Raw genomic sequence first — 12,215 nt, 5'->3', positions numbered from 1 at the left:
AATTAATTAGTTTGTTTAATATTAAAATCTATAATTTTCGTTTTGTAGTTTTTATTTTTTGATTAAGGGTTCATTCTACTAACTTTGGTAGAAGTTTTTCTTTAAATTTCTTTTTGGAGTTCAAAATAAATTAAATTTATTTTAGATATTTTAAAAAAAAAAATATTTGTTGCATTTTTAATTTATTTTTTAAATTAAATTTATCACTCAATAAAACTTATGCAATATCATTTAACTCATTTAAGAATGTATTTTGGAATTATCTTAACAAACAATTGCGATTATTACAAATTAAATTAATTGCAGTTAATATTATTTATTGCATATAAATAAAAAGATCATTTTGATATTTGAAATTTCATTCTTAGAAAATTTATTTAAAAAAGCTAGTTAATACATACACTTAATTACAAACACAAATCCAATTCTAAATTATAATTTTATTTTTCTTTCAATCATCGTCATCATCGAAGTCTGTTTTATTGTTACATCCTAATCATATCAATAAAGTTATGACTTTTTTGTATCTCTTTAAATTTTAATTACCAATAATGCATGCACTTAGACAATCTTTAGGGTCAGAAGGTGCTCTAGAAAAAAATGAACTCCATTCTATTTTTTAAATTCAAAATAAAAATACTCATTATTTTTTAATAATGCGTTGAACTTATTTACTTCCAAGCTTAGAATTATCGTCTCCTAGTTCGCTTCTGATACAAAGTGATGAACACGTTTCTGCTTTACACTTTTGTCTTTAAATTATTAAATTATATTTAATTGAAAATGATTTAATGTTTTACAAATTGTCTTCATCAGAGTCACATCCTTTCTTGCAAAAAATTCTCTTAGGATCCCATGCATTAAATTTGTTGTTACAAGATTAATAGCAAGTTTATTGTTCAGCCATTGTTTATTACCTAATTAATTTGATTATTCTTTATACTTTTTGAGTTATTTTTAATCAAAAACCTTTATAATTTAGTATGCTAATATGCCTATTTCGCTTTTTATATAATTTTTAACTAATAATATCAAATAACTATAAATAAACAAAAAGAATAAATGCAGCTGCAGCTATTAATTATAAAGTATTTTCCAATTGCTATTTTTATTTTTTTTCAAAAACTACTTTTCAATAAAATAGTTACATATAATAATCAGTTTTAAATTTGTTTATCATTAACTTTAAAAAAAAAATAAAATGTTTTGTTTATAAATATAAAACCAAATTAATTGTTTTTTTTAATTCTTCAATTTACCTTTTTGTGTCTAAAAAATTTTTAATTATTTTTCTATTTAAAATATTTTTTATCTTTACTTCCTTATTTAAAATTTTAAGAACATTTAATCTAAAAAAGAAATTTCTAAAAATAGTAAATCTAGCATAATAAAATTAATTATAAAATAAATGAAAACCTAAAATATATTTACTGCTTATTTCAAGCATCTATTATAAAAATAAATGTCTAGCAAAATTTTTATTTTTATCTAAATTATAACATTTTTATTCAATCTTTTTTCCTCAATTTTTCACAAATTGTTTTTTTTCAAATTCTTTTATTTTTAAAATATTTTTTTAATTTAAAAACCAATAAACAAGTATCAAAGCATGAAGAAAATTAAAAAGAACTTAGAAAAATAAACTAATTCAAATCATTCTTTGTCGAGTCTTGGATTGGAACTCAGAATATTGCTTTTTGTTTAAAAAAGAATTTTTTTGAATGAAATTTATGAATGATTTTTGATTAATGAAAAAAAAATTAAATTAAATAATTTATTTGTTAAGAAATTGAAATTAGCTTCAAAGAAAATAATCTTCAAAAAATCACATTATAAAGTAAAGAAAAAAGCACAAGCAAAGCGAAAAAATGGACACTTTAGACAATCACAATAATAACTAGTTGCAATAAAACATTGATAACTAAATTGCTAGAAAAATGTGGTGTCACACATGCAAATTTGAATTTTAAACTGCAAATTCAACATCATTCGAATGTGTTAAATGTAAGAATGATTTTTGTGAAGAAATAGAACCTCAAATTGAGTAAATAGACGATCCAAGATAGTTTGTTCCTTTTGGTGAAGAGTAGAATCAAACTAATAACTAATAACAATTCCAAAGAAATGTTTAGAATTCTTAATAAAACAACCTTCAAAATGTTTAGTATCCCTAATAAAATAATCGCATGGGAAGTGCATCAAGTAATTTATCAATTTATTTATTGAGAATAATTTCTACATTTATCTAGCATCATATTATTTTTCAGAAATATATCAATGCATAAACGAAAATTAATAATGCCAAAATTTTACATTACTAGCTAAGATTAAATATTAATTAGACTAAACTATGCTTGGCAAAATAATTTGGATTCTATTAAAACAAAATCTAAAAATTGCGGCTATTTGCTGCAAAAATTATTTTTACTCAGCAAGACAAAGATAGTTTTTATATGAAGTTTATAAAACACATTCTTGATTAATAAAATACATAATAGCACTTGAAGTTAACAAATTTCATTTGCAAGATTGAATTATTACTTGGCATTTAATTTAATAGAATTAAATTTTTTTCACCTGTTTTCTTAATTTAGTAGCATTAAAATTACTAAAGATTATGGAAATAGATAGATTGATATAAATACGCCCAAACAATTTTAATGTTAGAATATATTGATTAAATTAAAATAGTTTTAAAAATAATTAATCTTTTTTTATATATATAAAGCTATTCGTACAAATATCAATCGCTAAGGTCAAGGTCAAGGTTAACCTACACTATCTTATTCTATTTCAATTTAGTCTACTTAGCTTGAAAATCCATTCTTCGGAATTAATAACCTCATTTCAAATTTATTCCCTGTAACATCTCAACGTACAGGCCTATTTGGAATGAATGACAACAACTTTGATAATATAATTGACTTCTTGATGCGTAATGACCCAAATGTTTATGGTACTCCACCTGCTTCTGAAAATTCCATTTCTAATTTACCAACTGTTACTTTCTCAACAGAATAAGTAAAAGAAGAAACCCTATGTGAATGTAGTGTCTGCAAGGAAGAATTTACAGAAGGAGAACAATTAGTTAAAATGCCATGCAATCATATGTATCATAGCAGCTGTTTAGTCACTTGGCTTAAGATGCACAACTCTTGTCCTACTTGCCGTTACGAACTACCAACTGATAATTAGGATTATGAACGCAGAAAATAATAAAGAAATAATTAAAATCAAAACCGCAGAAATTGATAAAGCAATCATTTCTTCTTAATTTTATCAACCAATTCAAAAATGAATATAATTTTAATTTGATAATTATTAAATCACTAAAAACAATAAAACATGTAAAATTTATAATTAAATAACTAACTAATTAAAAATCAATCAAGCAAGCAAGCAAGCAAACAAACAAACAAAAAAAGAAACAAAAAATGCATTTTATATCTAATTTAAAATTCATGAAAGTAAGAAAACACAAGAAAAATAAATATTAGCTTAATAAAAATACATTCTAAGAAGAAAAAAATAATTATTATTGGTTGTAAAAAATGATTTAGGCAAACTAACAAATTCTTTTTAACCAAAAATAACTCTTCCTTCTGTCAATATTTTATTTAAATTTTGAAAATTTATTTATAAGAAATAAATAACTCATATTAAATAAAAATCAAAGAAAGTAACCTAGATAGACATAAACATATTCAAGGAAATATAAATAAATAAATATTTTTTCTACTTAATAAGAAATTAAATAAAATTATTGATTATTTAACTCATTCACTCTCTAAATAATTATTAAGCTTCTCACTATCTATTTATAATTAATTTACTATCATCTATACTTTTTTATATATAATTAATAAACTGTATTTTTTTAAAAGTTAATAAAATATATTGCTGAAATTTTTATTTTAACTTTCTACAAAACAAAAATAGTACACTTTTAACACTAAAAATTTTTAATTGAAAAATATTCTAAATTACATTATCTATATTATAAATCCAATCAATTATATAGCATAATAATATTTACTTATTTAGTGTTTTATTGAAATAGTTCATAAAAAAATATTTAAAATATTTACTTACGATTTTTTTAATATATATAATTAAAGTATGAAAATAAAATTCATTTTTAAGATGGAATAGATTAGTTGTTGGAAAAATGATTATCAGTAAAATATTATTCTTGCTCAGTGTTTTATTTCACTTTTTTAAGTATTCTCAACTTAATATCAAGTAGATTTTTTTATAGATTTATTTCGTGTTCTTTCCTTTTGGAATTTTAGAATCTATTCACAGGATTTATTACTGGACTTTATTAGTAATCAATCAAAGGCTCTAAGTTTGTAGATCCTAAATTTTATTAATTTGTATTGTGAACATTAGTATTTTAACCACTGGCGATTTCAAAGTGATGAGAATCATTTAGTTAGGTAGCGTTAGAATTAAAGACAATAAAACTATTGCTAGCTATTTTAGTCCTATTTTAGCTTGTTGCACGTTTTCTGTTTTGAGAAGAGCCTATCCTATTGAATTAATTAAGTATTAATTCTTGGTTTTCAGAATGCTGAGATGAATTTGCTTGATCTCTATTTTCATAGAATCTATTAAATGTTGGCTTTATGATGTGCGAAGAATCTATCTTTTTATTTTGTAAATAAATCGGTTATAGTTAAGAGTATTCATTTATTGGATTCTTATTTATTTTTTCATGGCTCTACTGAATTATTGCTGAACCTTTATTAGAAATCAAGTTATTATTTACAGATGAAGTTTGTCCTTATGACACTAAAGCTCTTTTAGCTTTCTGGGACGAATGACTCTACCTAACTCCATTAATTTATGAGTCTAGATCAAGTGCTTTTGTAAATGATATGTTATGTTCTTTACAAGCATTTGTGTACTATATTTTTTTTAACTTTATTTGATCTTTTTCTAATCTCAGGTAAGGCCTTTTTGGCTGAATAGGAGATTCTTAAATTTAGCTTTCTTATGTTTGGAAATTTTTATTATTTGATTGGTTTAGGGATTTTAAACGTATTAAAGGGTAATTGCTGTTGGAATTTTCTTCAAGATCATCATTGAATTCTTCTCCTTCGTCCATGCTTTAATTTTTCTATTATTCTTTTTTGAGGTTTGAGAGATTATCAATGTTACCTAGAGTTTAGCTATTGACTCTATCAATACCACCTTTAGGAGACAATTACTAATTTTAGCTTAATTACAAGAATTCTATATTCATCAAAGACATTTAATATTAATTGTAGTCTAGGAAACTATCAATTAACTTTTCAAGGGCCACTTCAGTTTTATCTGCTTTTTTCCAAATATTTGTAATAAACACACTCATTTTTTACTGTAAATTTTCATTGAATTTTATATGCTCCATTTCAGCAATATCAATCAATTGTTTCTATATTTCTAAAACAATTGTTTGGAATTCTTTAATTCTCGGAAAAATATCAGCTAGTCCATTTTCTAATTTTTCCAAATCAGCAATAATATCATTCCTAAATGTAGATACATTTTTACTAACATTAGCTGTATTAGTTTTTATGTTATTATTTTACTGCTCTATTTATGAATTGCATTCTTTTTAACAGTTATCAATTTTAACAATCACATCTTCTATATTTGTTGTTATTTTATCATTGAGCTATTTATTAATCTCATTAATTTTAAAACTTAATTAAGTCTTAACAACCTCATTCCCTTTTTATGCTTCATCCATAGCCTTTTTTATTTCTAGAAATTATGCTTCAATAGGTGGTTTTAACTCTTCGATTTTTCTATTAGTTTGAGTGATTTCAGTATGGAGTGTATTACACTTTTCATCGTATTTAGAATCAAGAGTTTCAATTAGCAATTTTGATTACTGTAAGAATTCTATGTCTTGCAGTCCTCTTTCAAGCTATTCCCCAAATTTATCAAGATTGTAAGAAAATATTTTGTCAAATTTGTTTTCGTTCATCTTTTATACTTCTTGTATAGTTACATCAACCTAAGAAATTAGATTATTATTAGTGCTAAGCTATACTTTTGTAGAATCTATTTCTGTTTTAAGTTGTTATTAATGAACCTCTATGATTTCTTTGATATTATGTAATTCAGTATTAAAGTGGCTCTCATTTAAGGCAGCATTAATCATTTTCCAAATAATAAATTGATTTTCAAATTAATAATTTTCGTCCTCAATTTACTAATTTATTTCAACTGAATCTTTACAGTTGCTATTTTTTTCAGAAACAGCTATTTCTTTTTAGCTGCTAACAACACTACTTCGTTTACTATTAATTGGAGTATCTTTTGCAATCGAGCTTTTTCTTTGATCTTTTTTTTATACATCTTCAATCTTTTAATTAGAAGCCTGGCTTTGCTTACTTCGACTAAAATATTTACAATACACCTTATTTAATTAATTATATTCATCTTTTATTTAAATCTCTTATTCTACTTAAAAATCTCTCATCTTAAGTCTTTGCTCTAAGCTTTTGATAGTATCTTCTTGCTGCTATAGTTTTTTATTTACTTCCTAGAATTATTGGCTTGTTTTTTATTCCATAATCTTCAACAAATCTTTAAAATCTGAATCCATTTCTTTAATTTTTTAATTGCTCTGATCAATTTATTTCTAAACACAATCAAATTTTTGGTCTAATTTATATTGCTTGATCCACTATGTAACGTTTCTAAGGATCTTTTCACTATTTTTAAACATGAAGGGTACTACGTTAGGCACATTGTCCCACTGAGGCCCTTCATAAACCCAATTATCAAAATCTAAAGACATTAAAAACAAATAGATTTTTTTAATGTTTTTTCTAGTTAATATTTACTATTAAGGATACTAATTTGATTTAATTAGATAAATTATAAGTAAAAGCCAACAAAAATGAATGAAATTTATCTCTTTTATTAATAATCAAGATATTCATCACTTCTTTAACATTTCATTTTCTAATTTTTATAATCATACATTTTTAATTAATTAAATATTTTAACAGAGATGTCCATTGATTTGAGTTAGTCAATTCAAAATCACAAATTAATAACTCATAAATATTTCGCAAAATACATTAAATAACCATAATTTTAAAAAATTTACACTTTTTAATTCAGGAATGCGTTGTAACTAGTTTCTCTCCTAGCATAATGTAAATAAATACCAAAGAAATACATGATTTTAATTAATATTAGGTTTTAATAATTTTCATAATAAACTTTCTAAATTATTTTTTAAAAATTATTTTAAATTTAAATTTATTCAAAAATTAATTTGTTTATTTACATTTTAAAATTAATTTTTTAAAAACTACAAAAAATTTACTGAAATATCTTCAAAGTTTTTATGCTCTTTTTCTTAATAAAAAGTGATGGGTTATTTTAAATTTGTAAATTTATACAAAATTCAACATGAAAAGTATTTTATTTAAATAAAGTATGAATAGTATTAGTGAAAATTTATAGATATTATCTAGAGTATTTTTTTATTATTTATCAATTCTAACAAAACAAAAAACAAAGCTCTAAAAAAGAGAAAAAATTAATTTGAATTTATTTTATTTTCTAAATTAAAATGAGTTAATAAAATAATCAAGATATTGAAAAAAGTTAAAACTAGCAAATAAATTTGCCTCAGTAAACTCAAGCTTAAGTAAGTTATATTACTGTTGATGAAAAGCTAATAAATCAATGTAGATTACATGTAAGAGCTAACAGAGTTGCTCTTGAATCTAAAAATCCTCAGTATTGTGCTTGCTGCTAAAGATCATATAAAAACTCAAGAATTTCATTATTTTGTTCTTTAAAAGAACTTGCTTTTTTGGGCTCTGGAGTTCCATTATATTTTTAATTTGTAAAAACAGCTAGAAATATGTTAATAATGAGTGGTCTGTTTTCAATTTACATGATTTACTACAACTATTAGGGAAATTACTGCTAGGATAACTCAAATTAAGCTTAAACTTCTAGTTGCTATAAAGATTTTTACTCTAATTTTTCAATGGTTAATATTAAAAATAAAGAATAATAAATAGATTAATACTCTATAATATAGTTTTCACTTGCTATTGTAATGTTTTTTGTCATTAAAATATTTTATAGGCAAATGGAAACATTAAAAAGTGAAGTTGAATATTTAAATAGAAGTCCTGAAGATTATACTGCTTAGCTATATAATATGCCAGCAGGTTTCAAAGATAAAAATAAATACCCAGATATAAAAAGATATGAAACAAAATCAGTAGTAAATTTTGGTACTAATAAAGTAAATTAATTCCAAGTAGAATGCACTAATACCTATAATTAGGATAAAAATTATGATGATGTATCTAGAGTTGGATATACTAAAAATGAAGTAACGCTTGCAATCTAAAAATCTTTGAATGAACAAAAATTATAAGTAATTGCTGTAAATATTGCTTATGATTTAGAGGATTTTTAAAATGGTGACTAAAATATAAAGAATTATATTTTACATGGAGAAAACAGGAGATAATACTGCTCAAAGTCTTGTTTTGTTACATTTTCTTCAATAAGAGAGCTTAACTAGTTTATATCAGATCATCAAAGAAATATTCTACAAACGCTATGGGCTAATTTACGAATTTACTTTGAAAGACCTTCAAAAAAATATTTAATATTCAGGAATAAGTTAATAAGGGTAATAAATTATTTTAAAAATAAGAAATATTTCTAATTGATTTGAAATTAACAATAGATACGAAACATATAAAACATATGTTTTTAGAGTTCAAAAATTCAATAATTTTAATTTCAAGATAATATTTAAATTTATTTTAAGATTATCATAAAAAATCAATAAATAATTTTATAGAAATCATTTTTTGTAGTTAAATTTATTAGTTAATAAGTTGCTCATCATTTTAATTTGATTTAAATTCCAAAAATTACTTTCATCATTTTTATTTTTCATTTTTTATATTTAATAGGCTAAAAAAGCTCCTGCTCCTGATGATGTTTATTGGGAAAATATTTCTTATGGTATGAGGCACCCCTATAAAAAACGGTTAATGCGCTGTGTGACTTTGTTAGTAAATATATTACTTATTGGAATTGCTCTTGGATGTCTATTTTATGTAAACGATTTAAAGAAGCAGATAAAATCTAGCGCTGACTTTTAAGAATATAAAAATAATAGCTATGCTCTTATGGGGCTAAATTTTTTAAGCAGTGTCATCATTTATATTATTAATCTGATTAATAAGCATGTTGTGACTTATCTCTCAAAAAAAGAGTATCACTAAACAAAAACTCATCTCAGTATATCTAAAGGAAACAATCTCTTTTTAATACAGCTTTTTAACACAGCAGCTATCTATGTTATAATTTATTTAACAAAGTATAGAGATCAAATTTGGATGAGTTCTGGAATTTTGGCAGATGTCATGATAACCCATGCATGTATTGCTGTATTTACTCCTCTTACTGATTTTATACTTAATTTTTATAAATACCTTGAAAGATATCTTTGCTTACCCTATGGAAAAAAGGCATAAAAAAATACAGTTGAAGAGAAGCTCTTGATAAATAAAATAATCGATAGACTATAAGGATATTAATTTGATATTTCATATAAATATGCAAATACACTCTACTTTCTATTTAGTATAACATTTTATGGACCTCTAATGCCATCCTTGTACGTTGTAGGTTTTTTTGCTTTATATTTATAATATTGGGTTGATAAATACCACATTGTAAAAAGATACACAATTTCAAGTACCATTTCTGCAGATATTAATGGTGAATTATACTAATTTATTAAAATCATACCTCTTCTTTAAATACTTTCTTATTGGTTTTGGACTTAGATTGTTGGATTTTAGTCTAAATAACCGTTTATTTTTTATGGGATAGCTATATGCTTAGTTACTTTTATTCTACCAAATAGAATTTTTTTAAAAATATTTTGCTCTGACCATAATACTTCTGTCAATGATAAAGAAGATTTAACATATAACGATGCTTTGATGAAAGGCTTTTTCAAAAAATTTTATGAACATTCAAATCCAATTACTTGTAAAGAATCAATGAGAGAATATAAAAATATTCTATAGAAACAGTAATTATCCAAAAAATTGACAAGAGATTTAAACGAAGTATTAACAAGTACATAGGAAAAATAATCGTTGATGCAATTAAGCTCTATTATTAAGTAATACAAAAATTAATCTGATTCAATAATTAATCAATAACACTTAAGAATTATCAATAATTAAAACTCAACTGAAAATTAAAATAATATGGAAAGCCCATAAGAAATATGTTAATCATACACAAGTGAGTAAATTTGCAGTAGCTTTTAAGACTAAATAAATTACTAGGAATATGCAAATTAGAGTAAACAGCTTTAAAACATTAATATAGAGCTAAACAAAATTCAAAGCTGTTAAACTCAACCAATCTCTTCCTCAAGAGAAAAGTAGCTTAATTCTTAAATAATAAACATGCAAAAATTCAGAAATATTTAAAATATTAACACTAACTTTTTGTGATCAAATTATTTTTATAGATTGATTTGCAAATACAATCATCATTCTTGTTAGTTTTTGTTTATAAAATTTAATTAATACTATTAAAGACAAATCTTGATATCTACTTGTTTGTTTTCTAAAATAATTAATTTAACAATTTATTTCTACAAATTTTCTATTTTAAGATATATTCTGACAAATAGCTTCGATGGAGACTTTAAAAGACATTATATTATCTAAAACAGCGGTAGCTGCAGCTATAGGATCTGGATTAGCTCTATTTGGGTCATATTTTTTGTATCAAAATGTGAAAGAAACAATAAAAATAGAAAAGATTGCCTCATTAATTGAAATAGATGAAGAAGCATTTAAATAGGCAAATTTTATAGGTAAAAAGCCCCTTTTATAAATTGTATCAGAATCTCAAGAAATAGTTGCAGATACAATCAAGATATAAGAAAAAAAATTTATTAAAAAAGCTCTGCAGTTATTAAAGCAAAAAGAATATTTGGAATATGCTGATATTTTACTAGAATTGGAGAATTTTAGAGTATAAAAGTAGTTAGAAGCTCTGAATTAGCTTCGCGAGTATCTCGGAGTGAGTGAAGAGATCTTTAACAAGAATTTACAATAGATTAACTAAAGTATGTTGATTTAGAATTAGAATTTTATTGATGAATATAAGGAGGTAGTCAATAACAAGCAATTGTAGATTTACTAAAAAGAAGTAGAAGATTCTGAACTTCTTAAGCAAGATTTTCTTTCTTTTTTGTGCTTATTAGAGGAACATCTAGTTAATATTCTTGAGAAAAACGAAAAGATTTTTGATGTAGTTATTAAGAGAATAGTAGAGAAACTACCTGAAATAGATATTATTTATCCCTGTATGGAAGCATTAGCATACTAATTATTTTAAATTTAAACAAGCTTTTCAATTTATGAAGTCAAACAAACATAAAAAAAATTTTAAAATATTTTTAAGGAGAATAAAAGCTAAAATTCATAAAAGCTTTAGAAGTAACTTGAAACATGTTTTGCAAAGCTTGAAAAAAGTATTATTGACTTTTTGCAAGTAAAGCACAGAAATGAGGTTGCAAAGTTAGTTAAGAAGTGAAAAAATAAATATTAAATTTAATCTAGGTATAAATTAAAAATTAAATTTCTACTGTATAAAATAAATAAAACATAAATTAAATGTATCAAAATTGTTAAATTAAATTAATAAAATTCAAAAATTAGATATTAGTATTTTATTCTTTTAAAAATTTAATGTTAAAATGTGTTTTAAATTTAAAAGTTTTATATATTTTATTGTAAGCATTCTATTGATAATTTTGATTTAATTAATTATTTTATTTATATATTATTTAAAGAGCTTATTAGCTACTAAATTTTATAATATTTACCAAAAGTTTGCATAAATAAACAAACACATTTTTTTTTATTTTAATTTAAATTTTTTATTATTTTAAATGATAAAAAGTATTTAAATTGTAATTTGATTAAAATTCAATCAAAATTATAATTTAGAAATCTTAAAAGTTTTTTTAAAATTTATTAAACTTAAATAAAATTTTCATTCAAAAATATATTATTATTTAGATATTATTTTTAAAATTTTAAATATTGTAGTTAAATTTGTTTGTTAAAAATGCATAAATCCTTGATTGGGTTTTTATAAATTTAGACTTTTTGCAAAATACTAATAAATAA

The 12,215-nt window shown here is 22.8% G+C and overlaps 5 protein-coding genes across 5 annotated transcripts; 3 read left to right on the top strand and 2 right to left on the bottom strand. All coding sequences in view use genetic code 6, as the record gives it.

The window, feature by feature from the left end:
* Positions 1-451: 451 nt before the first annotated feature.
* TTHERM_00059270 (hypothetical protein) lies at positions 452-907 on the bottom strand (the record flags this gene model as incomplete). The annotated part of the gene is made up of 4 exons (XM_001007659.2): positions 452-492; positions 547-612; positions 676-752; positions 801-907. 4 exons carry the CDS (start codon positions 905-907, stop codon positions 452-454), a joined length of 291 nt encoding a protein of 96 aa, XP_001007659.2.
* Positions 908-1,868: 961 nt separating this feature from the next.
* On the top strand, positions 1,869-3,252 carry TTHERM_00059280 (zinc finger, C3HC4 type (RING finger) protein; the record flags this gene model as incomplete). Its single annotated transcript, XM_001007660.3, has 2 exons — positions 1,869-2,202; positions 2,729-3,252. The coding sequence occupies 2 exons, from the start codon at positions 1,869-1,871 to the stop codon at positions 3,250-3,252; spliced, it is 858 nt and encodes a 285-aa protein (XP_001007660.3).
* A 1,083-nt stretch (positions 3,253-4,335) lies between these two features.
* On the bottom strand, positions 4,336-4,719 carry TTHERM_000059279 (transmembrane protein, putative; the record flags this gene model as incomplete). The annotated part of the gene is made up of 1 exon (XM_012795520.1): positions 4,336-4,719. The coding sequence occupies one exon, from the start codon at positions 4,717-4,719 to the stop codon at positions 4,336-4,338; it is 384 nt and encodes a 127-aa protein (XP_012650974.1).
* Positions 4,720-7,582: 2,863 nt separating this feature from the next.
* On the top strand, positions 7,583-10,523 carry TTHERM_00059300 (kinase domain protein; the record flags this gene model as incomplete). Its single annotated transcript, XM_001007662.1, has 2 exons — positions 7,583-8,668; positions 8,958-10,523. The coding sequence occupies 2 exons, from the start codon at positions 7,583-7,585 to the stop codon at positions 10,521-10,523; spliced, it is 2,652 nt and encodes an 883-aa protein (XP_001007662.1).
* Positions 10,524-10,710: 187 nt separating this feature from the next.
* TTHERM_00059310 (transmembrane protein, putative) lies at positions 10,711-11,616 on the top strand (the record flags this gene model as incomplete). The annotated part of the gene is made up of 1 exon (XM_001007663.3): positions 10,711-11,616. One exon carries the CDS (start codon positions 10,711-10,713, stop codon positions 11,614-11,616), a length of 906 nt encoding a protein of 301 aa, XP_001007663.1.
* Positions 11,617-12,215: the final 599 nt, after the last annotated feature.

This window comes from Tetrahymena thermophila (assembly GCF_000189635.1).
Source record: "Tetrahymena thermophila SB210 genomic scaffold scf_8254811, whole genome shotgun sequence".
Lineage (NCBI taxonomy): Eukaryota > Ciliophora > Oligohymenophorea > Hymenostomatida > Tetrahymenidae > Tetrahymena > Tetrahymena thermophila.
The sequence above is the reverse complement of the archived record's forward strand: the minus strand, read 5'-3'. Positions and strand labels throughout refer to the sequence as shown.